The 27,501-nt window shown below is 36.0% G+C and overlaps 1 protein-coding gene and 1 long non-coding RNA gene across 2 annotated transcripts in view; one reads left to right on the top strand and one right to left on the bottom strand.

Moving 5' to 3' along the window:
• Positions 1-676: 676 nt before the first annotated feature.
• TTC14 (tetratricopeptide repeat domain 14) lies at positions 677-10,453 on the bottom strand. The gene is made up of 12 exons (XM_025913835.2): positions 10,293-10,453; positions 9,673-9,797; positions 9,368-9,567; positions 8,349-8,433; positions 8,051-8,180; positions 7,627-7,782; positions 6,920-6,991; positions 6,397-6,516; positions 6,171-6,293; positions 4,068-4,185; positions 3,032-3,141; positions 677-2,194 (listed from the first exon to the last, which is right to left on the bottom strand). The coding sequence occupies exons 1-12, from the start codon at positions 10,451-10,453 to the stop codon at positions 1,282-1,284; spliced, it is 2,313 nt and encodes a 770-aa protein (XP_025769620.1). The 3' UTR covers positions 677-1,281.
• A 175-nt stretch (positions 10,454-10,628) lies between these two features.
• LOC147577315 (uncharacterized) overlaps positions 10,629-27,501 on the top strand; it is a 255,066-nt gene continuing 238,193 nt past the window's right edge. Inside the window, exons 1-2 of the long non-coding RNA XR_015240142.1 lie at positions 10,629-10,745; positions 12,860-12,951. This is a non-coding gene — a long non-coding RNA (uncharacterized LOC147577315). The remainder of the gene's footprint in view (positions 10,746-12,859; positions 12,952-27,501) is intronic.

Here is a 27,501-nt window from a genome sequence, read left to right as displayed (position 1 = left end):
TTCTCTATTCCATTGCAAAACAACTGTAGCTTTTTCATTAGGCCCCCAGTGCTGAAGTCTGAAAGCCACAAATAGTACCTACCTAGTAAGAGTGACTTAGAGTGATAGCATTAAAGGTCTGTTGTCATTTACAGCGTCTAGAATCTGAAATTGGAAAGATTCTAAAGACCATTATAAATCAACAACAATGACTCCTATCTCTATCTCCAAATCTGTTTTCAAATTTGGGAGGATCTTTAGATCCAGGTCACTTCTTCAGCTCTAGTTGCTAGAATTTATTCTGAGTAAAACCAGACTTTGTTGGCCTACTCATTTATTCAGACCTACGAAAGGAGACATCGAGGGAAGCATTAGGATAGAGATATTAAGAAAAGAAGAAATGCAGGCCAGTTCTAGGTTAATTAAAAACATGCCCAGTGCCTTCCCAGCTGCACATATGCAGTACTAGGACGGTTTCTGAATTTTCTTTCCCTTAGGAGAAAAGCAGATTTACAGTGTGCTTCTCTTGCCACTGCTGTTTTTGCTAAAAGGATTCTTTTTATTCTGATCTATTCTTGCTTGGAACATAGACTCTAAGGGTCTTGCCAATATTTAAAGTTAAGAAATTTCTTAGGGCTATACTGTTAACAAGGTTTAAAAAAAAAAAAGAGAGAGAAATAAGCAAAATCAGCCCCTATTCAGTTTTCATGGCTTTATTCCTAAGCTGGTACACAAACCATATTAAGTCAAGCTTCAGAGGTCATTTAGGCAAGACAGATAATCTGCAATATAATCTTAGGAGTTCTACAAAAAATTGTTACTCAAATGATCAATAAAAAATGGCACCTAAAGAACAAATACTGTAGATCTCTTTCAAAAGCTGAGGGAAAAGAATTTAACAGAAACGACCGTTAAATAATTTTTGAAGAAAACAATCCAAGTGTTCAATGAATAAATTTAATTTTCTCTCAAACAGCAGGATAAGGTGGACCCAAGGTATTCTCATATACTTTAATACAGTGAAGAAGCAATACTATGAGAATTATCTTTAGGTGAAGTTTAAATCATCACAGTAAGAAATACTGTACAGAAACATATACATGAAAAGCCTAAAAATCAAGCTGTGAGGACACCCACAACTGAAACAAATATATTTTGAGAATAGCTGAAAAGCATTTGCTTTCTGCAATCTCTACAAATAAAATAGCTTTTGGAGTGGAGATTTCTGTACTGGACTTAAATAAAAGACCCAAAACTTTCATTAACAGCCTTTTGTGTAAGAGTGCGGATTCCCTTGGCATATTAATTTTTTGGCTTATTTCCTTTTTCTTTTTCAAATGCAGCTATCTGATTAAATATATTGAGTAAATTTTGAGGTAAATTTTTTTTAACTCCACTTTCTGACTGCTCTTTGCTATTTAGTCCATCTGTTTCTGGTGCCTCTGTTTTAATGTCCTCCTCATAAGTATCCTCTATTTCATATTCTCCTTGATTTTTATTTAACTGGTATCTTTGTTCATGTCTACCAAAATCACGTGATCCAGAATAAGTATATTTTTTATATTTTTCAACCGATTTATAAGAGTAGTCTGAGCTGGCTGGTGAAGTGGAATGCCTCATGGAACCTGGCTCCCACCTTCTATAGTGTTCTTTCCTTCCCTCTGTATCTTTTTCAAATCTTCTGTAACCATAAATTTTCACCTTGTCCTCTGAATTCCTATAAAAGGAATCTGAGGAATCTCTTCTACTGGAGAAATGTTTTTCTGATTTATATGGTTTTTCTGCTTTGCTACTACTTGCCTGAGAATAAAAATCTCTTGGATCTTCAGACCTACCTCCAAAATCATCCGGAATTTCAACTGAAGATGAAGAGACAGGGCATCTATCTTTCTCTTTTACCTGTTTCTTTTGATATGGTAACCTATCCTGCTTTTCCAGTAGTTTTTCCACTTCTTGTTTTTGGTTAAGAAAAGATGCTAAAGTATTGGTTGGAACTGGGAAGAGCTCATCTTTCCTATTCTGATCTATCTGACTTGAGGATGCCTTATTAGCTAAATGCCTTTTGGAACTTCGAGAAGACTCTGAACGGTTCCTCCTATGTTTCTTATGCCTTTTGTGACCAGAAGAGGAAGATGATGATGAAGAAGAACCAGATTCATCAGCAGAAGAAACACTTGAAGAGGAAGATGTTGATTTTCTTCTTTTCTTCTTTAGCCTAAAAAATACAGTTAACCCATCAGATGTTAAGTACAAAAATGTTTCTTAATTATTCATAAAGATTTTGGTTCTATTTTAAAGTTCTATTGTTAGTTCTCCTTAAAGGTTTCCTAAAATCTGTGGCTTAGATAAGCAATTACTATAATAATCTTAGTTACTACAAGGTCCAATTTTACCAGGAGGCATGACTTTTGGGAAAAAATACTGGGTAGACAGTTGTCACTGAAAGTAAATCCATCATTTCTGAAGACAGTTACATTTCCAACATTATCTAAAAAACTTAAGCCCATCTGATCACACAAAGGATAGAACTGAAGTCTTATATCCAGCTAGCTGTAATATATGTGGTTTCTCCACCTTAACACTATTGACATTTTCAACACCTGAATAATTCTTTGTTGGGGAGGTAGGATGATGGTGGGGGGGTATGCTACCACATCACTGTAGGATGTTCAGCAGCATCCTTGACTTCTAGCCATTATATGCTAGTACCACTTCCAGTTATGATGACCAAAATATGTCTCCGGGGGGAGGGGGCGGAGTTAAAGCTGCCCCCAGTTGAGAACCACTGCTGTAGTTCTAAAACAGTTCTCTCTAAAATACAGATAATTAAAATAACTTATATATTTTATTTATTGTTTGTTTGCAGAATTCTACCTTCAGATTCCACTTTGCTTAATTTCTTTTACAGAAAAACTTGTGGTATACATACTTACAAAGTATCACTGATTATAACTCAACACTTTTTTTTTTTTACTTACATTACTTCCATATGGCACTTTGGTTCAACTCAGTAGTTGCTTTAAGTTAAAAAATACTGAATGTTATAGTTTACCTTTTCTCCTCTTTTAAGAGCTTACGCAACTTTTCTGCACTTGTTTCTATTTTCTTTGTTTTCTGCTTTTCTTCCTTTTCAGCTTGTTTTTCTCTTAATTCCAAAGATTTCTTTTAGAACCCAGATATCGGAAAAAACCACACGTTAAAAATAGCAGAATACATAAAACCCAGTTTTCAAAAGACCACCCCCCCCAAGCCAGAAATCAAATGGGGTATACCCAAATCACCATATATCCAGCATTAAAGAAATATTTTTAATATAAAAATTAATCATACAGGTGTTTGGCATTAATCATTGGAAGAGCCAGAGTAACATTGAGGACCATATTGCAGTTGGTATTCCATGAAAAAAGGGGAAGCCATCGCATTGGTACCCATGACCCAGAGTGCAAGAAAGGGAAAAAATAAAATATATAATAAAATACATGAAAAAATATTTTTTAAAAAATTGAAAAATTTAGACAGGACACAAATTTTATAAATAAAATTCAAATAAATTCCATTAAGGTGAATTGTGGGGGGAATCACCATGTTCAAATACAAACCATTTAAAAAATAGCACAGCCCAGTTGGATGCATGATTACATAAGAAATCATTTTCCAGTTTGAGGATGGGGATGAGCAGCACCAGATGTCACAGACACAGCAGCAATGGTCCAATTCAGAAGAAAATGCATGAGAAAACATTATCATCAGTATTACAGGAAAAGGCAGTTTAAAATATTTCTCAAAGAGGTTTTTATAATTAACTCAATTACAACAACACTGAATTTGTAACCATCAGGAAAGCTCACTACAAGGACAATTCCCAAAACTACATACCACACATAGGCAGTAGGAATTTTCTCATAGGGCTATTTTTACTTTTAAGTACTATGAAGCAATGTCAAACCCAATTAGGAAAAGCTGTATCTAAAAAGAAATTTTTTATAACGTCTTACTAAGTAATCTAGAATAGTTTTCCCGAGAAGAAAGTTAAGTTTTGGCATTAATTTGAAATATCACTAAATTTCTAAGAGGAAATAAAGAATCACCTGCATATATCTATGAAGCTTCTGCAAAGCATCCTCTGCATCTTTAAAAGTCTCATCCAAAGCCAAAGCTTTCTTATAGTAACTTTCAGCATTTAAAAACTTTTCTTCTTCTTCTAACCTAAATTTGAAACAAAAGGTTTAGCTTTCTGAAAAAACAAAAAATTCCTCATTTATACAGGTCAGAGATTTATGACAGAACTTAAAGAAAAATTTTTTAGCAAATCATTTTCCAAACTAAGCAGTACTTAAATCAGGTACTTTTTACTATTTCTTTGGTAAAAAGACCACATAAACCAAAAAAAAGTCAACTCAGATATGGAGAACAGATTGGTGGTTATGCGGGGTTGGGGAGGGTGGCATTGGTGAAATGGGTGAAGGTGGTAAAAATGTACCATCTTCCAATTAAAACATAAATAAGTCCTGGGGATGTAATGTACACCCTGGTGACTACAGTTAATGATACTGTATTACAGAAAAACAGTACTCCATTACTGGTAACTAAAGACAAATGTAGGTCCAGCATTGGGATTTTAGTCTGATACATGAAAACACATTATCAGCCAATGTCTTCAATAAATTTAGTATAATCTTGAGCTTTAGCATAGAATTATATAGGTTGGGTGCACCTGGGTGGCTCAGTTGGTTAAGAGTCTGACTCTTGATTTTGGCTCAGGACATGATCTTGAGGTTCTTGGGATCAAGCCCCACATCAGGCTCTGTGTGCTGACAGCATAGGGGCTGCTTGGGATTCTTTCTCTGCTTCTCTCTTTCTCAAAATATTTAAAAAAAAATTACATAGGTTGGCTTTTCCAATAGTTTATGAAAAATTTTCCCAGAATATTCACTAATGAAGTTGGAAATACCAATGTATACATGTACATTACAAGTAGCCTTCAGAAAGAAGTATTAGATTACAGTCATGTCTACACTATGAAAAATCAGAATTAGAAAGGGTGGATACAAAGCAGAAAGGATTTGCAAAGTACTTTCGGTTTTTCAAAAGTAGGAAAAAGTAATTACTGTGAAACAGAACAAAACCCAAAACCCAATGGCTTCAATGGGATCACTTCTGTATCACTGGATGTGGGCAGTAAGGGACCAGTTCAAGGCTATCAACCTTTTTGGCTTGGATAACATAAAGATGATGTTGCCATCCACTCAGCTAAACACCAATATGTGGGTAATAAGATAACCTTATTTAAGTAGCTGTCTACCTAATGAGAAAGTAAAAAGGTGCTTCAGTCACTTCAGTACAAAAGGAAGTTCTTGAGTTGAAAACAAATATTGCAAATCTCTTTAATTTAGAATTATGGAATGATCATACAAACTGGATTAATAAAACAAATTCATGAAACAGAAAAGTGGTAATTCTATTTAAAAAAATTAGTTGCAAAAAGATGCTACAATAACAAATTGGTTTTTAGTTGTTAAAGTAGGCTATAACCAAAAATATTTATATTGGAATATTACATTTCTTCACATTTTATAAATTAGACTAGCCTGTTAGTCATTCAATATTTATGATACAACTATGCAAAGTAGTATGCCAGCATCTCAAGATAGTAACTTAAGTTATAGGGTTTGTTCTTAATGATTTGCTCTTCCATTTAATCTGAGTTTGTGGATTTTACTGCACAGAGCAGAGCAAAAAGCTGAATATAATGGCAAAATATTATTCACAACTAACTACAGAATTCTCAATTCATACTTCTGGCATTATACCACTGGAATGATGAAATAAATTAAAAATCCAATTCCTCTCTATTAAAAAAAAAACCCCTCTTGTGTGCGTGTCCAAGAAAAGAGTACTTCCCTTATTTTTGGACCTTCACATTTATATTTCTATATAAGGAGAACAGATATTCGGAACAATGAACTCAAGACACTAAAATATCTCCAACCTATTATAACCTCAGTAATAAGGGAAAAAACACTAAAAGGCTTAAAAAGGACTATATTTAAAAAACATTTTCAAACAAAATTGAAATTAAGAGTGTTCTGAATTAAGTGAGTTAAAGATGCTACTTCCTTACATTAAGATTTTATAGTAGCTGCTTGAGTATTAGATCTCTACTTAATATTAAAAAAAAATTTGACACTTACTGCCCTCCTCTTTCAACAAGTGTCTGACAGAGGTATTTTCTTGCATTCCTATGAGTTGGACAGTTTTCCAATGCAAGCTCAAAATCTTCTATTGCTTTGTTCAGACTTCCTTTTGTTGCATATCTAGAGATGTGAAATAAATTAGAGGAATTTATCTTCTGAACTATTAGTAAATCTTATATTAATTTACCTTATAAATATTCCTTAAAAGCCATGATCCACTTACAATGCTCCACGAGCCACCAAAGCTTCCACATTTTGTTTGTCTATTTCCAGAGCCTTATTATATTCATTCATAGCATCTACGTGGCGTCCAACCTTAAAATAATCAACTCCAATCTTCACACTAAAAAGACATTTGTAAACCATCACATGCATTTCTCAGAATATCCAAACATAACGTTAGCATTGATAAACTTTTAAAACAAATTTAATTTGGCTAATATTTAGTCTGCAATACTCTCAATATACATAGAGAGTATTTTGCCTTTCAATAACTTTATAACAAATATCTATGAATCCATATTATCAATATACTAATTCCTTTTGAAAACATGGAAAATGTTGGTTAAAATTTAAGTCTGTTAAGCTTACAGCACCATTCACACCTATAAAAAAGCTAATGTCAAAAACACATCATTTTAATTCATTTATAAACAAATTTGGTCTTAGTAAGGACTTAAGAATGCCTGCCTTATCCTAACCTTTAGACTAGATAATGCAACAGTTGAAAGATAAAGTTTTCATACCATTTTAAAGCCCAAGATGCAGACTGTTTCTTTCTCAATGCAGAAGCAAAATCATCTTCAGAGAAATTTTTGCTGTTCAAAGAAAATGAAAGTCAAACTATATGCTTTTTTTTTTTTTTTTTTGGTAACAATCCTTCACTCTGATAAAAATTCAACTCTGAAAAAGTAAATCACAGGCAAGAAATCTGTATTCCACATACAAAAGAATATTCTTAAACTCTCAGGAATGACTATTATTGTCAAACAGTATTTTTAACCCAAAATTCTTATAAACTTTCTGCATCGTTCTCTACACATATCATCACAACAGATTCCATTCCAGGAGATAGGATCATCTAGTTCACTCGCTTTTTAGCATATTGCAGCTGCTAGTCTTAGAATAGTCAAATATATGGGGCGCCTGGGTGGCGCAGTCGGTTAAGCGTCTGACTTCAGCCAGGTCACGATCTCGCGGTCCGGGAGTTCGAGCCCCGCGTCAGGCTCTGGGCTGATGGCTCAGAGCCTGGAGCCTGTTTCCGATTCTGTGTCTCCTTCTCTCTCTGCCCCTCCCCCGTTCATGCTCTGTCTCTCTCTGTCCCCAAAATAAATAAACGTTGAAGAAAAAAAAAAAAAAAAGGAATAGTCAAATATGTCCCTCAGTTATATAGCTTTTGATCTCAGCACCATTTACTTCACCACTTCAAAGAATAATAACTAATTTACTATACCTTTGTAAGCCTCGCATTAAAGATGGTGGATTAGATTCATCTATTCCTAGTTTTCCTAGAAGGAATTCAACTACTCCTGGATTAGCAAATCCCAAGGAACTCTGCATGACATTTTCATAGGATTCCAAAGAATTGCTATTTAGTTCAACACTTTTCCTTAAAAAAAACAAAACACACATACAACAAAAATATAAAAATGACTAAAATAATTAGCATGTTCCATTTCTATTAAATAAAACTCATATCATTTTTGTACACAAAGGTACAGTAATATTATTTTGGTTTCTTTTACTTAAGGGTTATGAGCAATTTTGAAATAAGAGAAATTAATTTTCTACTTTGTGGTCACAAGTTGGACACAATTTGGTATTTTTAATCAAGCAACTTTTGCAATTAATTTGTTGAAATAACATGGATAACTTACCTGTAGTACAAAGGAAGCTCTTCAGAACTAATTACACCTAATTTGATACCAGACAGATGTGGTGGAAGAGATGAACTATATAGAGACACTGCAAGCTTTTCATGGTATCTGTCAATATCTTTGATTCCAGCTTAAAAAAAAAAAAAAAAAAAAAAACTAAGCTGATTAAAAAGAAAATGCAAGCTAACATAAAAACACATATATTTTTCCAAACACTACTCTCATTAGACAGATTTTCAAAATTAATATAAAAATCTGACAACTGTTACTTTTTTATTAATATGATGAAACTGATCACCTCGAATAATGTCACCAGTTTGGTAATATGATAAAGGATCCCCATGGTTACTGTGAGAAGGTACATCTCTTAATGGACAAAGAGCCTGCAATGAGAAGTATTTTAAAATACCAGACATTCCATTCTTTGGTGAGAAATATCATCTTTTATCCTAGTTGTTCAGTACAATGAGCTAATAGTTGACACAAACATTAAAAAAACGAACACTCTAAAATCTAAATTTAAGGATTTTAATTATAAGCAACTTCTGTGCGCATAGTACAACAAGTTCTCTGGTTCAGTTCAAAGACTAAAATCTCACAAAATTTGCAATCAGTTCTAGGAACCAAATGTAAGTATGGATTATGAAACACATAGATATTTTGTGCTTGTTAAAAACAAAACTAAAACTGTTCAGAAAGTAGGAGAATTCCAGTGAAAACTAAGTGCAAATTCTCCGAAGTTTATGTCTATCATCCAGTCTGTGATGCCTTCTGCTTTTCTTCCTCTATCATCTACCTTGACAGACGGCAAATATCAAACCTTTTAAATTGACACATTATTTCAAATTCAAGGCAATTCATCTTGGGCAAAGTCTCTTATTATAATGCACAAGCCATTTACATTTAACTACTGTAACTATATAAATAAGAAATTTGTTTCTAAATTATCCACAAGTAAGTATCTAATGCCAAATACTAAATAATTAAGACCATGTTCAGCTAGGAGAAATAAGCCTGGAACACCAATGAATCTCACCACATCCACTGATATCTGTAAGCATTTAAAGAAGGACCCTACCGCTGCCAACCAAAGGGACCAAATAAACCTCCAAAACCAGAAATGGAGGAGGAAACTACACAAGTAACTATATCACCGTTCTTTCAAAAAGAAAGAGTATTTTATTTTTCTCCAATATTTATTTCTCGAAACTACGGCAGCAGGGTAGACTTAAGCATAACTGGATGCAAAAACATAATTTTCGCATTGAGATGACTTATCAAAAACAGAAGCAATCAAATAACTGAAAAATAACTTACTGTGATTTCTAAGTGGGATATATCTCTTATGATGCCACTGCCTAAACAAATCAACACCATGAAAAACCCAAATTCCCGAATGGAACTAATTCTTCCAATCACTATATCACCACGCTCAATATCTCGGAAAAACAGCTCTCTCCGGTCCATACTAGGGATCTCCATGAACTGCTCTAAAGGTGGCATGACTGCATAACCATCTGGAAAAAAAAATTAACAAAATTACAACTGCTTTGTGTTTTGCTTCATCTCAAGTGCCATTAAAATAACCCAAACCGCAATCAAAATATTTTAAGAAAACTCACCTTCATTGTCTTCATTGACTTCAGAAGTTGCAGGTGCATCTGATTTCCAGGAAAGTGCAAAAAGCAAATCTGCTTTTTTGGAAATGAATTTTTGTATTTCAATGTTGTCAACTCTCTTCTCTTTTCTTAAAAGGAAACAAAACTTATGAAAACTGGCTTATGGGTAAAACCTTTTTTAGCAAGGCCAAGCTTATGCTCTTGGCTTTCATTGCCCAAGCAGATCCATCCTAAGCTCTGGGCCGCACATCCTGCGAGAAAAAGTTTTAATCAGAGACTCCCTCATTCGCCAGCCAGTAGGTGGAGGGCGGGGAAAGTTAAAAAGTAGCCCCCGCAGCTCGGGGCGGGGGCGGGGGGCTGTAGAAGAAAGCCCAAGAGATTTTGGATAAAGACTCCGTGCCTCCGCTAGCCAGCACGGAAGAAAAAGTTCAGTCCGCTTCCCGCCTTTCCCTCACACCCGCAGCGCGGACCCTCCGCCATTCAGCCCTCGGCACCTGCGGGGCAATTCTCACGTGTTCGCGGCCGCTGCTCTGCTCCTCCAGTACTCAGCCACCCGGCGGCGGTAGTGGGGCCCTGACCTGCGTCCCCTCCCCCGTCTCACAGAGGCGGCGCCGTACCATTACCTGCCCTGTAACTGCTGCTGGGGCGGCGGGCCCCGGGCGGGCTCGGCTGCGGACCCCAGAAGGCTCCGGAAGTGCGGGTTGTCCTGCTGTTCGCTCCGGAGAAGGGAGAGCAATGACGGCCCGTGGTAATTCAATGACTGCCGAAGAAGGTCCCGGTCCATGGCCAGAGATTGCTGGACCCAGTAACAGGTGGGCTGCTAGGTGCCCCCCGCCCCTACCCCGTTCGGTGCTCACTACTTCAGCTTGGTGGCCCCCGAGACTGAGGAAACAACCTGGAAACTGCCGGAAGGCCACATCACAGACACACAGTTGTCTGCCGGAAGTGTTCCGGGACCGCCCCAAGCGGCGGCGCGGAGGAGCTCAGCCTCGGTCTCGCGAAATGGAGCGAGACTACGGAAGCCGGAAGCACTGGGTTAAGCATTTCCTGAGCTAAGGGCTGCCTACGGCTCCGAGGTAGTGCTCTGTGAGAAGTTTTTCAAAATTTCTGTGCTGTTATTACGTTGAAATGGCCCCGGCTCTAAATCATCCTCTTATTTAGTGAGGCGCTTCTAAGTGCCATTGCCAGGGTGAGAACCCCATACGAGTTACAAAGTTTCTTCCTTCAGAGTGCTCGCAGGGATAAGTCATTCTCTATGTCTCACATACAACCACATTAGAGTGACTGCTCTGGGAGATTTTCTGGTAGTCTAAGGTCAGAAGAAAGGAAGGATACTAGCATCTATTAAGCACTGGAATTGTGTTGTCCATCCATACTCCATTCACCCTGATGATTTTAGAGTTAGCTTAAAATGGCTGTAGACATGTGCATACATGGATTCTATTTTATTTCTTTATTTAAGTGGTGTCTAAAGATTTAGTGCCCACTAGATTTACTTTGTAGTGCTGTGTATTTAAGTCAATATATTGTTTTTGTGGGTAATTCAAGTGATTTTCCAATATAATTGTGATTTAGGCTCCCCCCCACCACCTTAGTTAATGACTTGAGCTGCTAACCGCTTTAACTCATTATACTCTCTCCTTAGAGATTGAGGACACAGTCCCGAGAGTCTCAACAAATTGCTCAATGCCACCCACCTGTTAAAAGGTTAGAGTTAGGATTCAAACTGAGGTCTTAATACATCTTCACAGACACAATTGCTGAAGAGTGTTTTTATCATATAGAAGACATAACTTACTCTGATTTTGAGATAATATGACTTTATTTCAATATATTAAAATCTGTTCCACTTAAGTATGTATAGTTTAGTATAGTCCTCTTGAACAAAAATAAATGGTAGCAGTTATTCCACCTCCTCTCCAGCTATGTGTTTTCACTGTCTCACCACTTGGATAGAAAACCCAGCCCAGAATATAGTGTATGACTCCACACTATTTTGTGAAAAATCCAGGCAGATTGTTTACTGAGACTTGAGAAGATGCAACAAAGAAGAATGCAAGTTTAAAAGATAATAAATTTTAAGCCACTATGGGCACATCAGGAAAGTTTGATCAATGGCACAGACCGACTTGTGTTAAGCTATAACTCTAGAGAATGACTGTTACTAGGAAAGAGGAATTATCACTGAAAGCCAACCACTAAAAATGAACTGTATAGACATTCTTGTAAATACATGATTTTAGTTAGAGTTGATCTGTTATTGAGGATCTAATTATCTCCAGAGGGACTGAGAAGCCCAGTGTCTGAGAACCAGATGCCAGACAGCGGCACTTAGTCTGAGAAGGCCACTTTGTGAAGGCATTCTTGAGTAGCACATGTCTTCATCACTATGGGATCTGTCTACTGTTTTTCCTGATTTTTACACTAGAGTAAACTCCAACCACCCCATGTCTTGAACAGCTAGAATTGCTGTGGTATAACCATGAAAAAAGGAGTAAGTAGCTGCTTTTAGAGGGTAAACAGTGTTCATCAAGAGTGGAATTTATCAAATGCTTCCTGTATACACAGTAATGATGGGAAAGAAAAAAAAAAAACTTCAAGCAGGTGTAATCAAAACTTAGGCTGGGTCTTATCTTTGGTTAGGGCTGGCCTTACATGGAAGTAGTCACAGTAGTTATGTGACAGAGACAATCTTGTTCTTCACTTCTCAAGTACTACAATCACAGTATGGGAGTAAGCCTTTTACAGTTACTAATGTATTGGAATGAATTTTCTGCTGGGGTAGATATATCCTTTGACTTTTGAGGCCACTGAGCATTGAATCTTTGACATAGGACTGGAGGAAGTGAGGAGAGGAAGTGAGGGGATTAGTTGCTTTTCATCTTGGAGAAGCTAGTCCCACAAGTAGGATTTCTCAAGGTGGACATAGAAAGAAAACACTTTATTTTTCACTTCTTGAATATTTTTGTTTACTGGTTTGACCTTTAAAAGGATCTTTTAAAAATCCTTTTCAGTAAGTTTTCCAGATTAAACAGTATGAATCATCATGTGACTATATGGGAAGGAAAAGAGGGAAAGGATTCAAGACATTTAGATCTTTGGTGTCTAGATCCTGGGCCTATTTTTACTGTGATATAAAATTCCATTTTAAATAAACACATATGTACATCTCTTAACACATACTCTCTAGGCCCTGGAAATGTAAAGATGAAAAATACTCCTGATTCTTGAGTGATGCACAATCCAATAGAAGATTAGACATAAGAAGAAATGTGACACATGGTAAGTACTATTGTTATGGACATCTACTAGGTGTCTGCTTAGATCCCTTATTTTTCTTGGGGGTTGAGGTAGTGGGAGTTGATGGGGGTAAGAAGGAGAGGAGGAGGCAAGTGCATTCCAGGAGGGGTGGGAAGGAGTAATATAGTTAAAGAAGTAGAGATGTGAAAAAGCAAGATGTGTTCTGGAGACAGCAAGTGTGAAATTGAGGTAGGTAGGGTTATTTTAGTTATGGACATTTTAGTTATATACATCATTACAGGTAGGCTGTAGATTGGTGAGAAGAGACCCATTTCCTCTGTGTGAGAATACACCACACACACACACACACACACACACACACAGATTAAACGCCTGATTTTTTTTTTTTTTTAGTAAAGGACATAAAAACTTAGCCAGAGCAAGGTAGCCATATAAAGCAAGGGCAAAAGCAGCATATCTCAAAGTAGCTTTTCTTGGATCCCCCAAGTTTCCCAAAATAACATACAGAGCTACTAGTGACACAGTGTGCAAAAGATGAAGTCTATCTGGACCTGAGAAACTTGCTTATTACAATGTGGGAAGGACTATACAAATAATCTGTGACTATATAAGAAATCTGTAGACAGGTTCTTTGTAGTTCTTGACTCTGATGTAAACAATTTCAAAAAGCCTCATCCTCATCTGAGATTGAGGATGAGATGTTTGTATCAGGAAAGTGTGGGTAGAACCAAATAAGACCATAAGTATGTTAATACTCCTCCCTATAATTTTTCAGTATTTTTTTCTATTCTTTTTCTTAAGAAAATCCTTTTTTGTTGCTTAAGCCAGCTTGAGTAAATTTATGGTTTGGAACCAAAAGAATCTTGACTATACTAGGAAGCCACCAACTAGTAGCTTCTGCTGTTTCTACTCTGCCATTTAAAAAATTAAAAAACAGATATAGAAAGGTTGAGAATTTGTTCAAAAATGAACGTTAGAATCCACATTATCTTAGTATTTATCTTCTTTCTACCATGCCATACCATCTAGAGGATTAGCTGAAACCATGTTCCTTAAGGATATAGTTGTAAATGTACATGTGTGGAATTAATTTTACTTTAAAAATATCTATTATTATGTTAACTTGTTACAATAGCCATGAACCTTTTTTCCCCCTAAAATGGGGCCACTTGGTTTCATTCATAGGCATATGGTGCAAGAGACAACTTTGCTTCCATAGAAGGTAATTCACTTTGTTCTACTTAGAATTATATTTGGAGTCACCTTGGGTTAACTTAAAGAAGAATGAAGAATACTAAAAGAAAGTATGGCTAGATCAGCCAAAAATCCATCTTCATTATTAAGGAAATAATTCAGACTTCTTCTGATAAGGTTTCACTCATTCAGTAGTCTTTGAAAGGGTTATATCACCTTCTCTCTTTTTTTTCATATCACAGATTAACACATTTCATTAAGGAAAACATTTTCAAATATTTATCCACACGAGGGTGCTGTAAGATCATTGTGGATATCAAGTTTTCTATCATTCACCGGAAAAACCTACTGCCAATTAAACAAGTATTGTGGCCTACCATGTAGAATCATTTTAAGATAGTTCTGTCTCTAACACCTTCTCCATATTTTAGTTATTGGTAAATTATTTGAGGATACTATTTTAATATGAGTTAGTTCATATCTCATTGTCTTTGATTGATTAGCTCTGTAATTTTGAATTTTTCAAGAGGAAAGATCACTAATTTTAGTTACAATTTAGGCCGATTAGTTCTGAACAGACCCGGAGGTGAACATTGCATAACTCCAAGGAAGAGTGGGGGTGTTTGCACTGTTAACATTTACATCATAATCTATGTATGATGTATGTGGAACTCCCAGAGTTGTGGAATATTGGACCATACACAGTGGCTGTCTGCAGTGTTATTCCAAGCCAGCCATTTTTGTGTGTGTGTGTTTGTATTTGTTTATAAAAAGGACTTGGGAATAGGATGAAGATATTTCAGAACAAATCCATCATAATGGGGAAAAAACAATTGAAAAGATGTGTGCAATACTGACATGGAATAGGTCAGTGTGCTTATCTTCAGGTACTTTATCAGGACTGCTTAGAAAGATACAAACATACACATTTCTTAGATTCTCATTTTGTGGCAGTTTCTCAGAATACTATGCCAGGGAACATGTCAGAATTATAACAAAAAAAATTGACAGTTTGATGTTAAATAAACAGTATTCTTTGTCAATACATTCTGGATTGGTTTGATACTCATTTTTAATGTAATTTGGACATTTCTTTGAAAATGAGTAAATTGATTACCTTTTGATTATTAAACCATAACTCCTTTTTATTTTATTGGTGGCAGCACCAAAGGGGAATTTCAGAGACTAGAAATGTATTATTGTTTTAGTATATTGCCACCTTCTTAATGGAATCCGTTGGAAGATCTAGAATATCTGGTTAAAGATTAAATGACATTTGATTATTGATAGATAGACTCTGATTTCTAATGGCAATTAATTGAATGAATGAATGAATGAATGAATGAATTTGGCAATTATTTATTGAGGGTTGGGCACTGTTTCAGATTTTAGGACTATAAATAGTGAAAAAAAATCAAGATTTCTGCTTTCAAGAGATTATATTCTGGTGGAGGGAGATAATGAGCAATAAACATAATAAATAAGTAAATGGTGTATATTGGAGAGTGATAAAACCTAGGAAAAAAATAAATCTGGGAAAGGGGCACTGGAAGTGCAGAGTAATGGGTTTAGTAGTTTTAAATAGAATGATCAGGGCAGGTCTCACTGAGAAGATGACATTTGAGCAAAGACTTGAAGGAGGTGAAAAATTAGTCATTCAGCTTTTTTGGGAAAAAAGAGTTTCAGGCTGAGGGAATAGCCAGTACAAAGGTCTAAGGCAGGAAGGTATGTGGTGTATTGAGGAACAGCAAGGAAGACAGTGTGGCAGGAACATAGTGATCATGAAAGTGCGGTTTGTAGAATATGGGAGGAACTTGGCTTTTACTCTTAGCGGAATGGGCATTGTTTCAGGGTTTTAAGCAGAAAGACGTGTTATGACTTTGATTATAAAAGGATCACTTCAGCTGCTGTAGAGATTGGAGTTAACTAAATAACTATTGCTTATAATAGAAGAGAAAAACTTTTAATTTTTTTGAAGTTTATTTTTGAGGGAGAGAGAGACATGAGCAGGGGAGGGACAGAGAGAGAGGGAGACATAGAATCTGAAGCAGGCCCCAGGCTCTGAGCTGTCAGCACAGAACCTACTGTAGGGCTTGAACCCATGAACCATGAGGTCATGACCAGAGCCAAAGCTGGACACTCAACCAACTGAGCCACGCAGGCACCCCAGAAGGGAAAAACTTTTGTAAAAGACTAAATATCTCTTGTGTCTTAGGAAACATAATTTTATTTTAAAATTTACTCATCATTGCATAGGATGAAAATATGAGGTTTCATTGGCTCCAAGAAGATTAAGAGTGTCAGCAACTATTTATGATGAGGTAGGGAGTTATCATAATGGAAACAGTTTAGCCCAGGAGTCCAGGCTGCATCTTGGGGGCAGATCATCTAATCTCCCAAGCCTCTTGTCACCTTTAAAACTGAGGGCCTGGACCCTTTACATTCTCTGTGCTATGATAAAAACAATCCAAGTGCTAAAACTTCATGTTTCTCTTTAAGCCACTCTGCGTCTTTTTCTATGAAATCTGCATGGAATTTTTTTTCCTTTTACATTGCATTGCTGGTAAGTTCCTACTGTGGATGGTCTCTTTAAGTGAATGAGTTTCTCTAGTTCCAATTGGTTGTGTCTAGAAAAGAGACCAGACATATTGAATCACTGTACTGTACACCTATTAACTCTACTGGAATTAAAATAAAAACACATAGACAGAAGGAAAGAAAGAAAGAAAGAAAGAAAGAAAGAAAGAAAGAAAGAAAAAAAGAGAAAGGAAGAAAGAAAGAAGTTATACAGAGAGATTGGCTGGTCAGCCTCAGGTAGTCTCAATGTGGCACTTCCATGACATAGTCCTTTTATCCAGCATCCATTTTTCAAGAGTAGAAATTCAAGATAGGCTTAGCAAACTGATAGACACTAACCAAACAAGCTAGACACTGATTTAGAAACCATATTGATAATGTTTTAATGGTGAAATATAGATGCTATGTGAACCAGAAACTCATATTGAATATCAATATATTTTCCCATAAGAAGCCAACTTTAGTCAGAGGTTTATTTGTGAGCCTGGAATCAGGGCAAAAACAGTCTGTTAGGTGATGTTAATGGCTAATTCCATCAGAGTATGTAATCTGATGCATTTATTTCCTCTATATGAGTATTTCTAAGGCTATCAGATACTCAGCTCACATAGGCACCCCCTACCTCCCTCTCTCCCTCCCTCCTTCTCTGTCTCTTTATTAGCAGTTATATTCTCTCTCTATATATAACTGCTGCTTTTGAAGCAGTTTTCAATGATTTTTTCTTAAAATTGAAGCCCAGTATACAAAAAAGAACTGCAGAACTACCTTTGTTGAAGCTATGATAGAAAGATAATGAGATCTCAACCTGTTACTCCCCTCCACCCCTAACCCCCACCATGCACATACTAAATGGTGGCTGGATAGATACCTTTAAGGACTGTCTCAGACCTATTAATGGGTTACTTTTTCAGGTGGAGTTCAATATCACTGATTATGTTTTAGCTTAAGTTATCATATTCCAGTCCTTCTTCTGTATGTCTATACTGTATCACTCTGGAACTGTGTATTTCTCAGACTCTCTAGTCAAACACCATTTTATCCTTCCAGGTTTTACTTTCTCAGGAGGTAATTTGATTTCCAAGTTCAGGAAGGCTCTATTCTTTGTCCTAATAAAATCACTATGAGTCTTTTTTATGATTTGGTCTCTGCCTATGTATCCTATTATATTTTCAGCTCTATCTGTAAATCATTAGGATTCAACTGCAAAGATGTCCTTTTTTTTTAAACCACATAGATTTTCTGATATTTCCAAATATTCCAATTTTTTCCCCAACCTTAGAATTTCTGTACTTGCTGTTTTCTGAAATGTTCTTCCCTCACTTTATTTTCTTTTTCTTTTCAGTTCTCAGCCCAAAGGTAGCCTCTTCTCTGTCATAGCACTCCATTTATTTCCATAACAGTTATCATAAATTTTTTTCCTTATTATCTCTATTCCCCACTAAGATCCATGGAGGTGGGGCCTTATCTGTATTGTTCATGCCTCTATACTCAATAATAACTAGATCAGTGCCAGCAAATATCAGGAATTAAATAAATGTTTGAATGAATGACAATATACAAATACTTATATGTATATATCACATTCACAGTGAAGGATAGGTCAGAGTATGTCATATATGTCCGTTTATTTAGTTATTTTTCGCCTGGTTTACATTTGGTTTTTGTCTTTTATCTTGTGTTAATTGTTGTTAATTTCACTGTGTCTCTGAATAAGGATAGTTTCTCTAGGGGTTCTGTGCATATAGGACAAATATCTGTATCCTTGTTGTATTAGGGTTCTCTAGAGAAACAGGATAAATAGCATGTGTACATATAGAAAGAGATTTATTTTAAGGAATTGGCTCATTGGATTATGAAGGCTGGCAAGTCCAGAATATGCAGGGTGGGCTGGCAGGCTGAAAACCTAGGAAGAGTTGATGCTGCAGTTCAAGCCTGAAGGCCACTGGGCTGGACACCAAAGAAGATCCAGTGTTGCAGTTCAGATCTGAAGGCTATCTGCTGGCCAAACTCTATCTGCTGGCTGAACTCACTTTTGCTTGAGAGATGTCAGTCTATTGTTCTGTTCAGGCTTTCATCTGATTAGATGTGGCCAACCCACATTATGGAGAGCATTCTGCTTTACTCAAAATCCATCAACTTGAATGTTAATCTTATCTCAAAATACCCTCACAGAAACATCCAGAATAATGTTCAACCACATATCCAGGCACCATGGTCCAGCCAAGTTGATACAAAATTAATCATCACAATTGTGTTATACTTCAATGCCTCATTTTAAGACAGTGAAGTTTATTCGGAGTAATACAATCTCATGATGGTGAAGCAGCCATGTTCATATTATATGAAGAATAGCTGAAAGAATTGAGAATGCTTAGAAATTCTCCATTGTTCAATATACTGGGTTCCACTCTTGTTCATACCCAGTGTTTTTCTGAGTAGAACCACCACTTCTTACTTCTATCATAATTATAATATTAATTATAAACATTTCACTGTCTCGGTTTGAAATTAATGTCAGTTAAGGGCCTTTATGAGCAAAATTTCTAAGCTTGTAATACTTTTATTTTTGCTACTTCTAAGATGTAGAACTTAAGATTTCTTATCCATCACAGTGATTTCTGCAAGATAACTTCCATGTTAAGCACCGAGTAAAAAATTATCTACCATTTTTTATGAGTCACTGATTCCAGTTGACTTCCCTTTTTGAACTATAAAACATCACTTCTAATTGTAGCAGCCCAGGGTTTTGCTGTTAACCCTGTCCTACCCATTTCTGAGGCTACCTTTTAACCCTTTCTCCAACAGTAGTGAACAAAACCAAACACTATGATATTAGGAAATTTTTTTGTTTTTGATTTTGTTGTTATTTTTTCTATGACACTTAGACCTTTCAATAGCTTCTGATCCAGAATTTATTGTATTAATTTTCATTGGTGTCATGGTGTCTAGCATGAATATGAGAGTTGTAATTCATTTGTTCACCTAATGTTTATTGCCTATCTATTTGTGCCAAGCAGCTCTAGGTGCTGAGAATTCAGTGATGAACAAGTCAGAAAAACAGCCAAAATGAAAAAAGGTAGCATGAATGGTTATTGCTGATGATCCTTTATTCTGTGTCTGTGGACTTAGATATAGAAGAAAAGTGGATTATTTTTATAGCTTTTATCAATTTCACAGAATAAAAGAACCTTTGAGGTACCTTTGTTACAACTTGAAGATTTAGAGGAGAATAAAATCCATAATAGTATAGTATATATTTATATAGCATATAGTATAGCATATATTTATGTATATTTATATAGTTATTTCACAATAACAAATACCATTGCATTAATTATCTCTGTATAATTAAAATATTTCCAAGCCTTTGTCATTGGCTCTTACTTTTGGCCAAATTAAGGATAACTTATTTCTTGAACTGTATAACAAGAGTCTTTGAGGGGCCCTTGGAAGTAGTGACATAAGAACCAAGTCAGTGAAATTTTTATACTGTTTACTAGAAATTTATTTTATGGAATATTCTCAGTTGACATAATCCCTTTTCCCAGTGTTCATGGAGAGAGACAGTAGAATTGTGAGGAAATGTTCTTATGATGGATTATATTAAAAATGATTAAACAAAAATATATCTTATATAAGAAATACTGAACATATTGATACCATATTACTGCTGAAATTCTCTGGGCAATCTGAGGGTTTATAAACCTGTTTACTTATTTGTCTTTTTCAAACATTGATACCTTACCTCTGGAATTACCAGAATTCTGGAAATTTGCATAGATGTCCCTTTGACTATTTGACTGAGTACTAAGCTGTATGTATATAGGGTGAGACTCTACAAGTCTAGAGAAACAACAACTACAGGGAAGCTGTAAGCTGAACAACCATCAGAGTTTTATAGTGGTTGGAAGATGCTTGCATTCTGACCAACTAGGGTAGAAAGGCCTGTTGACATGCAGAATTAAATGGAGATCCTAAAAAGGTATACTTTTGGGTTTAGCCCTAAGAAGGGCTAAACCTAGTCCTAAAGTCTGTTCTAGACTTGTCTTAACAAAGTTGAAAAAGCTTAAAAATTATCAAGTTAATTTCCAAGTGAATTAATTGCCTGCCAGCATAAAACTCAACTCCCTTTAATGAAACACATAAAAATCACTCAACAATAAAATTCACCATGTCCAACATCCATCAAAAATTACCAGACATGCAAAGAAGCATGAAAATGTGACCCACAACTAGGCTAAAAAAATCTATCAATATAAACAGAAATGACAGAGATGATAGAATTAACAGACAAGGACTTTTAAAGCAGCTGTTACAAATGTGTACAAAGATTTAGAGTGGGAATAGAGAGAGAGGCAAGGAAAGAGCTTCAGCATTTTTTATGTGCATTTCTCCCTCAGAATGAATTTGGGGGCAAGTATAGAGAGAGGAGGGAGTGGTGGTAAATCTTTTCTTCCTGTCTTCATTTGATAGGGTTATTCTCTGGATCATCCTTTCTCTCTGGGACTGTGGTAGGCTTGCTGAGATTCACTACACCATAGCACAATGGTATAGAGAATAATGGTATAGAGGATGCTGAAGCAATGGTGTGGCACACAGCAAGTGCCTGCTGGCAATCCTAGATCTAAGAGGTATGTGAAAAAGAGCATTTCTCTGTGTCAACAAGCAAGGACTGAGCAGACTTGTAGGAGTTTTATCAGCCTCAGCTAGGGTGAGAAGACCCCTAGGGAAGATGGAGAGAGATCAGAAGAGGATGCTGCCACATTTCAGTAGATTATCAATATGGTGGAGAAACATGGTCTCTAAGGATACCAGCTTCAAAAATTAAACCCCTTAAAATCCAGAGTGGACAACCCTTCTACCTGGATGTCATAGTAACATTATTTAAGTCCTCCAGCCCAATACCAACCAGAGAGGAGAAAGAGGACAGAGGGACAGTAATCTCAAAAAGTACAGTAGTTAAGGTGGGATCAGGGGGAGGGAAAAGGCTTAACCATGGTTTTGCTTTCTGTAGTTTCAGTTACCCATAGTCAACTGCAGCCAGGAATCCAGTGATCCTCCTTCTGATATATGGTCAGAAGCTCAATAGCTTAATGCTAAGTCACAATATCTACATCATTCATCTTACCATGTAGGCATTGTACATCTTGTAACATCTCAAGAAGGATGAGTAGAGTACAGTTTTGAGAGACAAACCACATTAACATGACTTTTATTCTAGCATATTATTATAATTGTTCTATTTTATTATTAGTTATTGTTAATGTGTTAGTATGCCTAATTTATACATTAAACTTCACCATAAGTATTATGTATAGGAAGAAACACAGTGCATGTAGAGTTCAGTACTATCTACAGTTTCAGGCATCCATTAGGGGTCTTGGATTTGTCCCCGTAGATATGGGAGTGCAGAATACTCTGTTGAGGTTTTCATTTTGGTACATCTCAATTTGTTTCTTGTTAAACAGGCTAAAAAAATGATTTCTTGCTCCCCAATTGCTTTTCTAAGCATCTAGCTCTAGATTCCTTAACTGGATAATTTTAGAGATGTGCTCATTCTGTAGAGGAATAAACATGAAGCAAGCCTACAAACCTATGAGAAGGGAATGAACCTTGTATAGGTAAGCAATTTAAAAACTAATATGTAGGTACATTATTGAGAGCAAAGGTAAAAAACACACTAGACAGCTAAAAATAGTCTTCTGTATGCTTTTAGAGATGTGGTGATTAAGTACTTGCTTTCTTCACTTTGTCTTATCAGCAAATACACAGCTGCAATAAAAAACTCCACTTACCCTGTCAATGTGATCTGAGAGCACTGAATCCTGTATCTACCTGGCTAAAGCTTGTCTTCCCTAAAGAGGATGATGTAAAGGGGATACACATCTAGGTTCAACCTTAATAGTCCCTTACTACTTGCATGATAACATTCACTATGGTCTGCAAGTTTATTTAGTGTCCCTGGTTAAAATATAATAGCTCTACTCATTACCTTATTATACTATAATTTCTCTGGGACATAGACTTTCATTTCTTCAAGATTGATTTTAAAATGCTGTCTAGTTTTAGGTCACTTGAACTTTATTGATTCACAGTTCCTAAAATAATCTAGGCCTTTCCAGCTTTAAATTTCTGTGACAGTGTGATAATTTGGGGTTTAAAACCATTTATGTTGGGAAAAAAAAGATGCTTCAGAGAAAAATACCCCAAAGTGTAATTTTATCAATATTAACATCAAATTGACTTATTAATTCATTCTTCTATGCCGGTAGTTTGGGAAGAAAATTGAGCTAACAACTGAAACAGAAATGGCTCCTTCTTTTCAGGAATTAGCAACCTAAAGAGAATACTTACATTTTGCTAGAAAGCTAATATAAATGTTTAGTAGCACAAAAAATTAAATTATTGCATGATGGGAAGTTTTATATGCATACTTATATAGGTGTTAGTATACACACACACACATATATAAGTATATACATATAAATAAATATGTCATGGCATCATTGGCATAAAATATGGAAATTAGAAGAAAAGTGGAAGTTGTTACTGCTTTTCCTTTTCCTTTCCTTTCCTTTTTTCTTTTCTTTTTTTTTTCTTTCCTTTTTTCTTTTTTTTTCTTTTCAGTAGGCTCCATGTCCAGAGCAAGACCCAGGCAGGCCTTGAATTCACGACCCTAAGATGAAGTCCTGAATGAGATCAAAAGTCGGTTGCTTTTTTTTTTTTTTTTAATTTTTTTTTTTCAATGTTTATTTATTTTTGGGACAGAGAGAGACAGAGCATGAATGGGGGAGGGGCAGAGAGAGAGGGAGACACAGAATCGGAAACAGGCTCCAGGCTCTGAGCCATCAGCCCAGAGCCCGACGCAGGGCTCGAACTCACAGACCGCGAGATCGTGACCCGGCTGAAGTCGGACGCTTAACCGACTGCGCCACCCAGGCGCCCCAAAAGTCGGTTGCTTTAACTGACTGAGCCACCCAGGTGTCCCTACACTTTTTTAATGCAACTTTATCAGTCCAAACTAATCAATTCATATATCCTTGAATGCCACGATAATTGAGATCTGAGAAGCAAACTGAGTTACCAAATAGGCCTTAGTGGTCATTTGTTGTCTTTTAGCTGCCTAGGATCCATTTTTCCTAATTTTGGTAACAGTACCTACCTTTCCCCCATGCTCTGTCCTTGGGCTTTGGGTATCTTATATTATTGAGTCTAAGGATAAGCATGTGACTTAGTATAGACCAGTCATCATATTTCATTCTTCTGATAAATTTGATTGGCTTAGGAATGGATAGTGATTTGATTTGGCCAGTAAGAATCAAGCCCAGGAATTCTGATTAAACTGTTGAAAGAACCTTGTGTTTTTTACTTTAGTTTTTACTGTTTTTTCTGGACTTCAATCTTAAATTGCTATCATATATTTTGCCACCACATAGAAACTTTGAATAAAATCTACATGGAAGAGAACAGAGCTAAGAGATGGAAAGATGGAAAGATGGGCTCAGAAAACTGAGCCCCAGTTGCATCCTTTGAGATCTTGGATGAAGCTGGGCCTGAATATAGAACTACATCTATAGTTTTCAGATACATAAATCAATACATTACCTTGTTTGCTTAGATGAGCTTGAGTTACATTTTCTGTTACCTGCAGCAAAAGAGTAGTATATTGAGTATTTTTCATTTGCCCTTCAGATTCACTATGGACTCTTCACTCTCTGTGCCCCAAGGTACTGACCTATCTGGACTATATCAAAGAGTTCTTTTGCCCTGTGGCTTCTGGTTATGTTCAGCCGATGGAAATCTCCCTGCAGAGTAAATCCAGGGCATTTATTCCCTCGGGGCTTTCCCTGGTAGATCATAATAAGTTGGCCAGTCTAGTCCCTCTTAAAAAGGCTATAGACCTTCCCCAGTGCCCTTCTCTTTCCAGGTTTGAGTAACCATTTTCTCCCTCCATACCATCAAATGTAGGATAGTAATACTTCTTCACAATTGCTAGTTCTGCCGTAAAGCGTTATTCCTAATCAATTTCCTGTAACAGTTCCCATGCTTTTGTAGTCTATTAAAGTGTCCTCAATTATCCAGTTGGAGTGAGCCATCTCTTCCTAGTTGGACCTGAGTGATACTTACTCTATGTATCTTGGTCTTCAAAATAAATGGAAAATGCAGTAGTTTTAGAAGACACTATCAGATTTTCCATTTGCATATTTATTTCTTTGTAATGAATGCTCAATTGAGCATCAAGATAAAGAGTTCCAATTTTTTTCAATGCATGGAATTTTAGTAAGTCTTTGGTGAAGAGAAGTTAGGGCTGTTGGTATTTATATTAACTGGGACTTATTTTTAGATTTTGGATTCTTTTCCAGTCTGTCACTCCCAGAAATTTCCTTTTAATGCAAACATGGTAGAATCCTTCTTCTTTATTATCCATGGTAGCTGTGTGTAAGCATTACAGTGCTCTCACAAATTTCCATTTTCACTTTTCCAGGTCCTAGAAAAAGGACTTCTTGAATTTCTGTGAATAAATGAATAAAGAAGTAATCTAGAAATGCATGCCAAATTAAATGGCAGCAATTTATATGCAAGTAAAGCATTCATTTACACTCTGAGTTTATATCTTGTAATTACTTGGTCACAATTTTCTGTTGTACCATGTACATAAAAAGAATTTCCTAAGCACATTGACAGTATTAACAAAATTTCAGGTATATGTTTAAAACTACTTAAGAGAACAAATTTTCCATGGGCCTTTATATACCTTGGAAGGATACAACTACAAATACGCTAATTTCAGATTTACTCATTGAAGCGATTTTTGAAGACCTCAACTAGGTATCATATAATTAGTCTGTATATTTAGTAAGATTACTTTAACATTATTTATAATTCAGATTTTTACCATGGTTAGCCTTCTCTTTAATTAATCTGAGTGTTGACTGCTGATGAACTTTTTTAGTGATAGAATATTTTAAGAAATTAACTATACTGAACATATGTAAAAGATTAACAATAGCTGGTTATTCAACATTAGTCTGAAGGCATAGAGTGTATTAAGTAGTTAAGATGAAGCACAATATTATTTATGCTTTGAGCTGAGAACACTTTACTAAGTTAATCAAGATACTTTTCACCTCATCTGGTTTTCTTGGCTCTTCACTTATAGCAAGACTTTCACATTTGGACAGTTTGAACTAATAATAAAGATATGGTTGTCATATTTTTTTGAACCACATCATTTATTGATGGTGATAATGCAATAAAATATTTGAAATTGCTCTTGACCTAGGAAAAAAAAACTAAGCTATAGTAAGGTTGCTATGTATATCATGTTATATCTGTAGCATACTTCTTCTCATCTCTTATCAACAGCAAAATAGCTTAAAAAATATGTGCCAGTTTTCAGGGAAATCTAATAGATTTAAGAAAATATGTACTATAATAATAATGTTACACAAATGTTTGTAATAGAGATTAGTGCTTCACTGTGCTAGGTAACTGTTGATTAAAGAGTACAGTAAGATATGGTTTCTGCTCTTAAGGAGAGTATAATCTGAGAGAAGTGGACTATCAACACAAGGCAGCATTAGAAGCCATGACATTTCAGAAGTCAGGATTACTGAGGATAGTTAGATGAAGAAAGAAGCAGTGTATATGGAGTGCTGGTTATGGAAATCTATAATCTGGGGTTTAGTCCTGTCTATATCACATGCTAGATATGTGACCTTAGCTACAAGTTCTGGGACACGGTTCTCAAAATAAATATAGTTACTTATCTGGCTGCCCCACAAAATCATTGGGAAAATCTGTCTCATACCCTCAACTTTCCCCCATTAAATTCTCTTTTTTTCCCCTTTCAGTTTCCTCTGATATGTCTTCTAGAATTACATCCTCAGCCATCTTTTCAATTCTGTAATGTCTTCCAAAGAAACTTCCTGGATGTACCAAAGGTCCCTTAAGCCCCACATGTCCAAAATCTGAATTGATAATCAGGTTTCTTAGACAGAATATGTTTAAGATGATAGAGTTTTCCTAGTTGTAGTTTTCACACCTATAACTTTAATTACCAGTGCATTTAGACTGGGAAAGTTAAAAAAAAATGTGGTCATATTCCCTTTCTTCCTTCCTCCCTCCTCCCTCTCTTCTTTTCCTCTTCCTCCCTCTCTCTCTTTCCTTCCCCTCTCACTCCCTCTTCTTTCTTTCTTTCTTTCTTTCTTTCTTTCTTTCTTTCTTTCTTTCTTTCTTTCTTTTTCTTTTTTTCTTCAAAAAAGTAACACCCTAGCATCAGCTTGTAGGAAAAATTAGAAAGAATGGAGAGGCCAAGTAAAAGATTATGAGAATCTGTGTACAGTCAATGGTAATAGGAGTAGATCATAGGGCCACGTTAAAGAGTTATTTAGAATAGGCAGATTTACCCTCCTATGTTTTGGAACATAAGAGTGTTGAGATAACCTGATCTTTGGAAGTTTGCTAGGATTCCCTTGTGAAACTATTTTGGCTTTGTGTTTTTGTGTGCTAGTGTTTTGATTAACTATCTCTATTTGTTTTATGGAAATTAGTTTGACATTTTATATCTATTAGGGTCAGTTGTTGGAATGTATGTTTCATTGGTTGACATCCATGTTTATTTGCACAGAGTTGTACCATACAATAAGTTACGATTTTTAAAAGTTTTCTTTAGGGGCGCCTGGGTGGCGCAGTCGGTTAAGCGTCCGACTTCAGCCAGGTCACGATCTCACGGTCCGTGAGTTCGAGCCCCGTGTCAGGCTCTGGGCTGATGGCTCAGAGCCTGGAGCCTGTTTCCGA

Source organism: Puma concolor, chromosome C2 (assembly GCF_028749965.1).
Source record: "Puma concolor isolate L17-30 chromosome C2, mPumCon1.1.hap2, whole genome shotgun sequence".
Classification (NCBI taxonomy): domain Eukaryota; kingdom Metazoa; phylum Chordata; class Mammalia; order Carnivora; family Felidae; genus Puma; species Puma concolor.
This window is presented reverse-complemented; position numbering and strand designations above follow the sequence as displayed.

Excerpts from the sequence above, each read along its gene's own strand:
- TTC14 (XM_025913835.2), bottom strand. The coding sequence starts at position 10,453 with ATGGACCGGGACCTTCTTCGGCAGTCATTGAATTACCACGGGCCGTCA. Across the intron at positions 3,142-4,067 it reads AGCTTCATAGATATATGCAG|AAATCTTTGGAATTAAGAGA; the intron begins GTGATTCTTTAT and ends GGGTTCTAAAAG. Across the intron at positions 2,195-3,031 it reads CTCTTAAAAGAGGAGAAAAG|GCTAAAGAAGAAAAGAAGAA; the intron begins GTAAACTATAAC and ends TGTATTTTTTAG.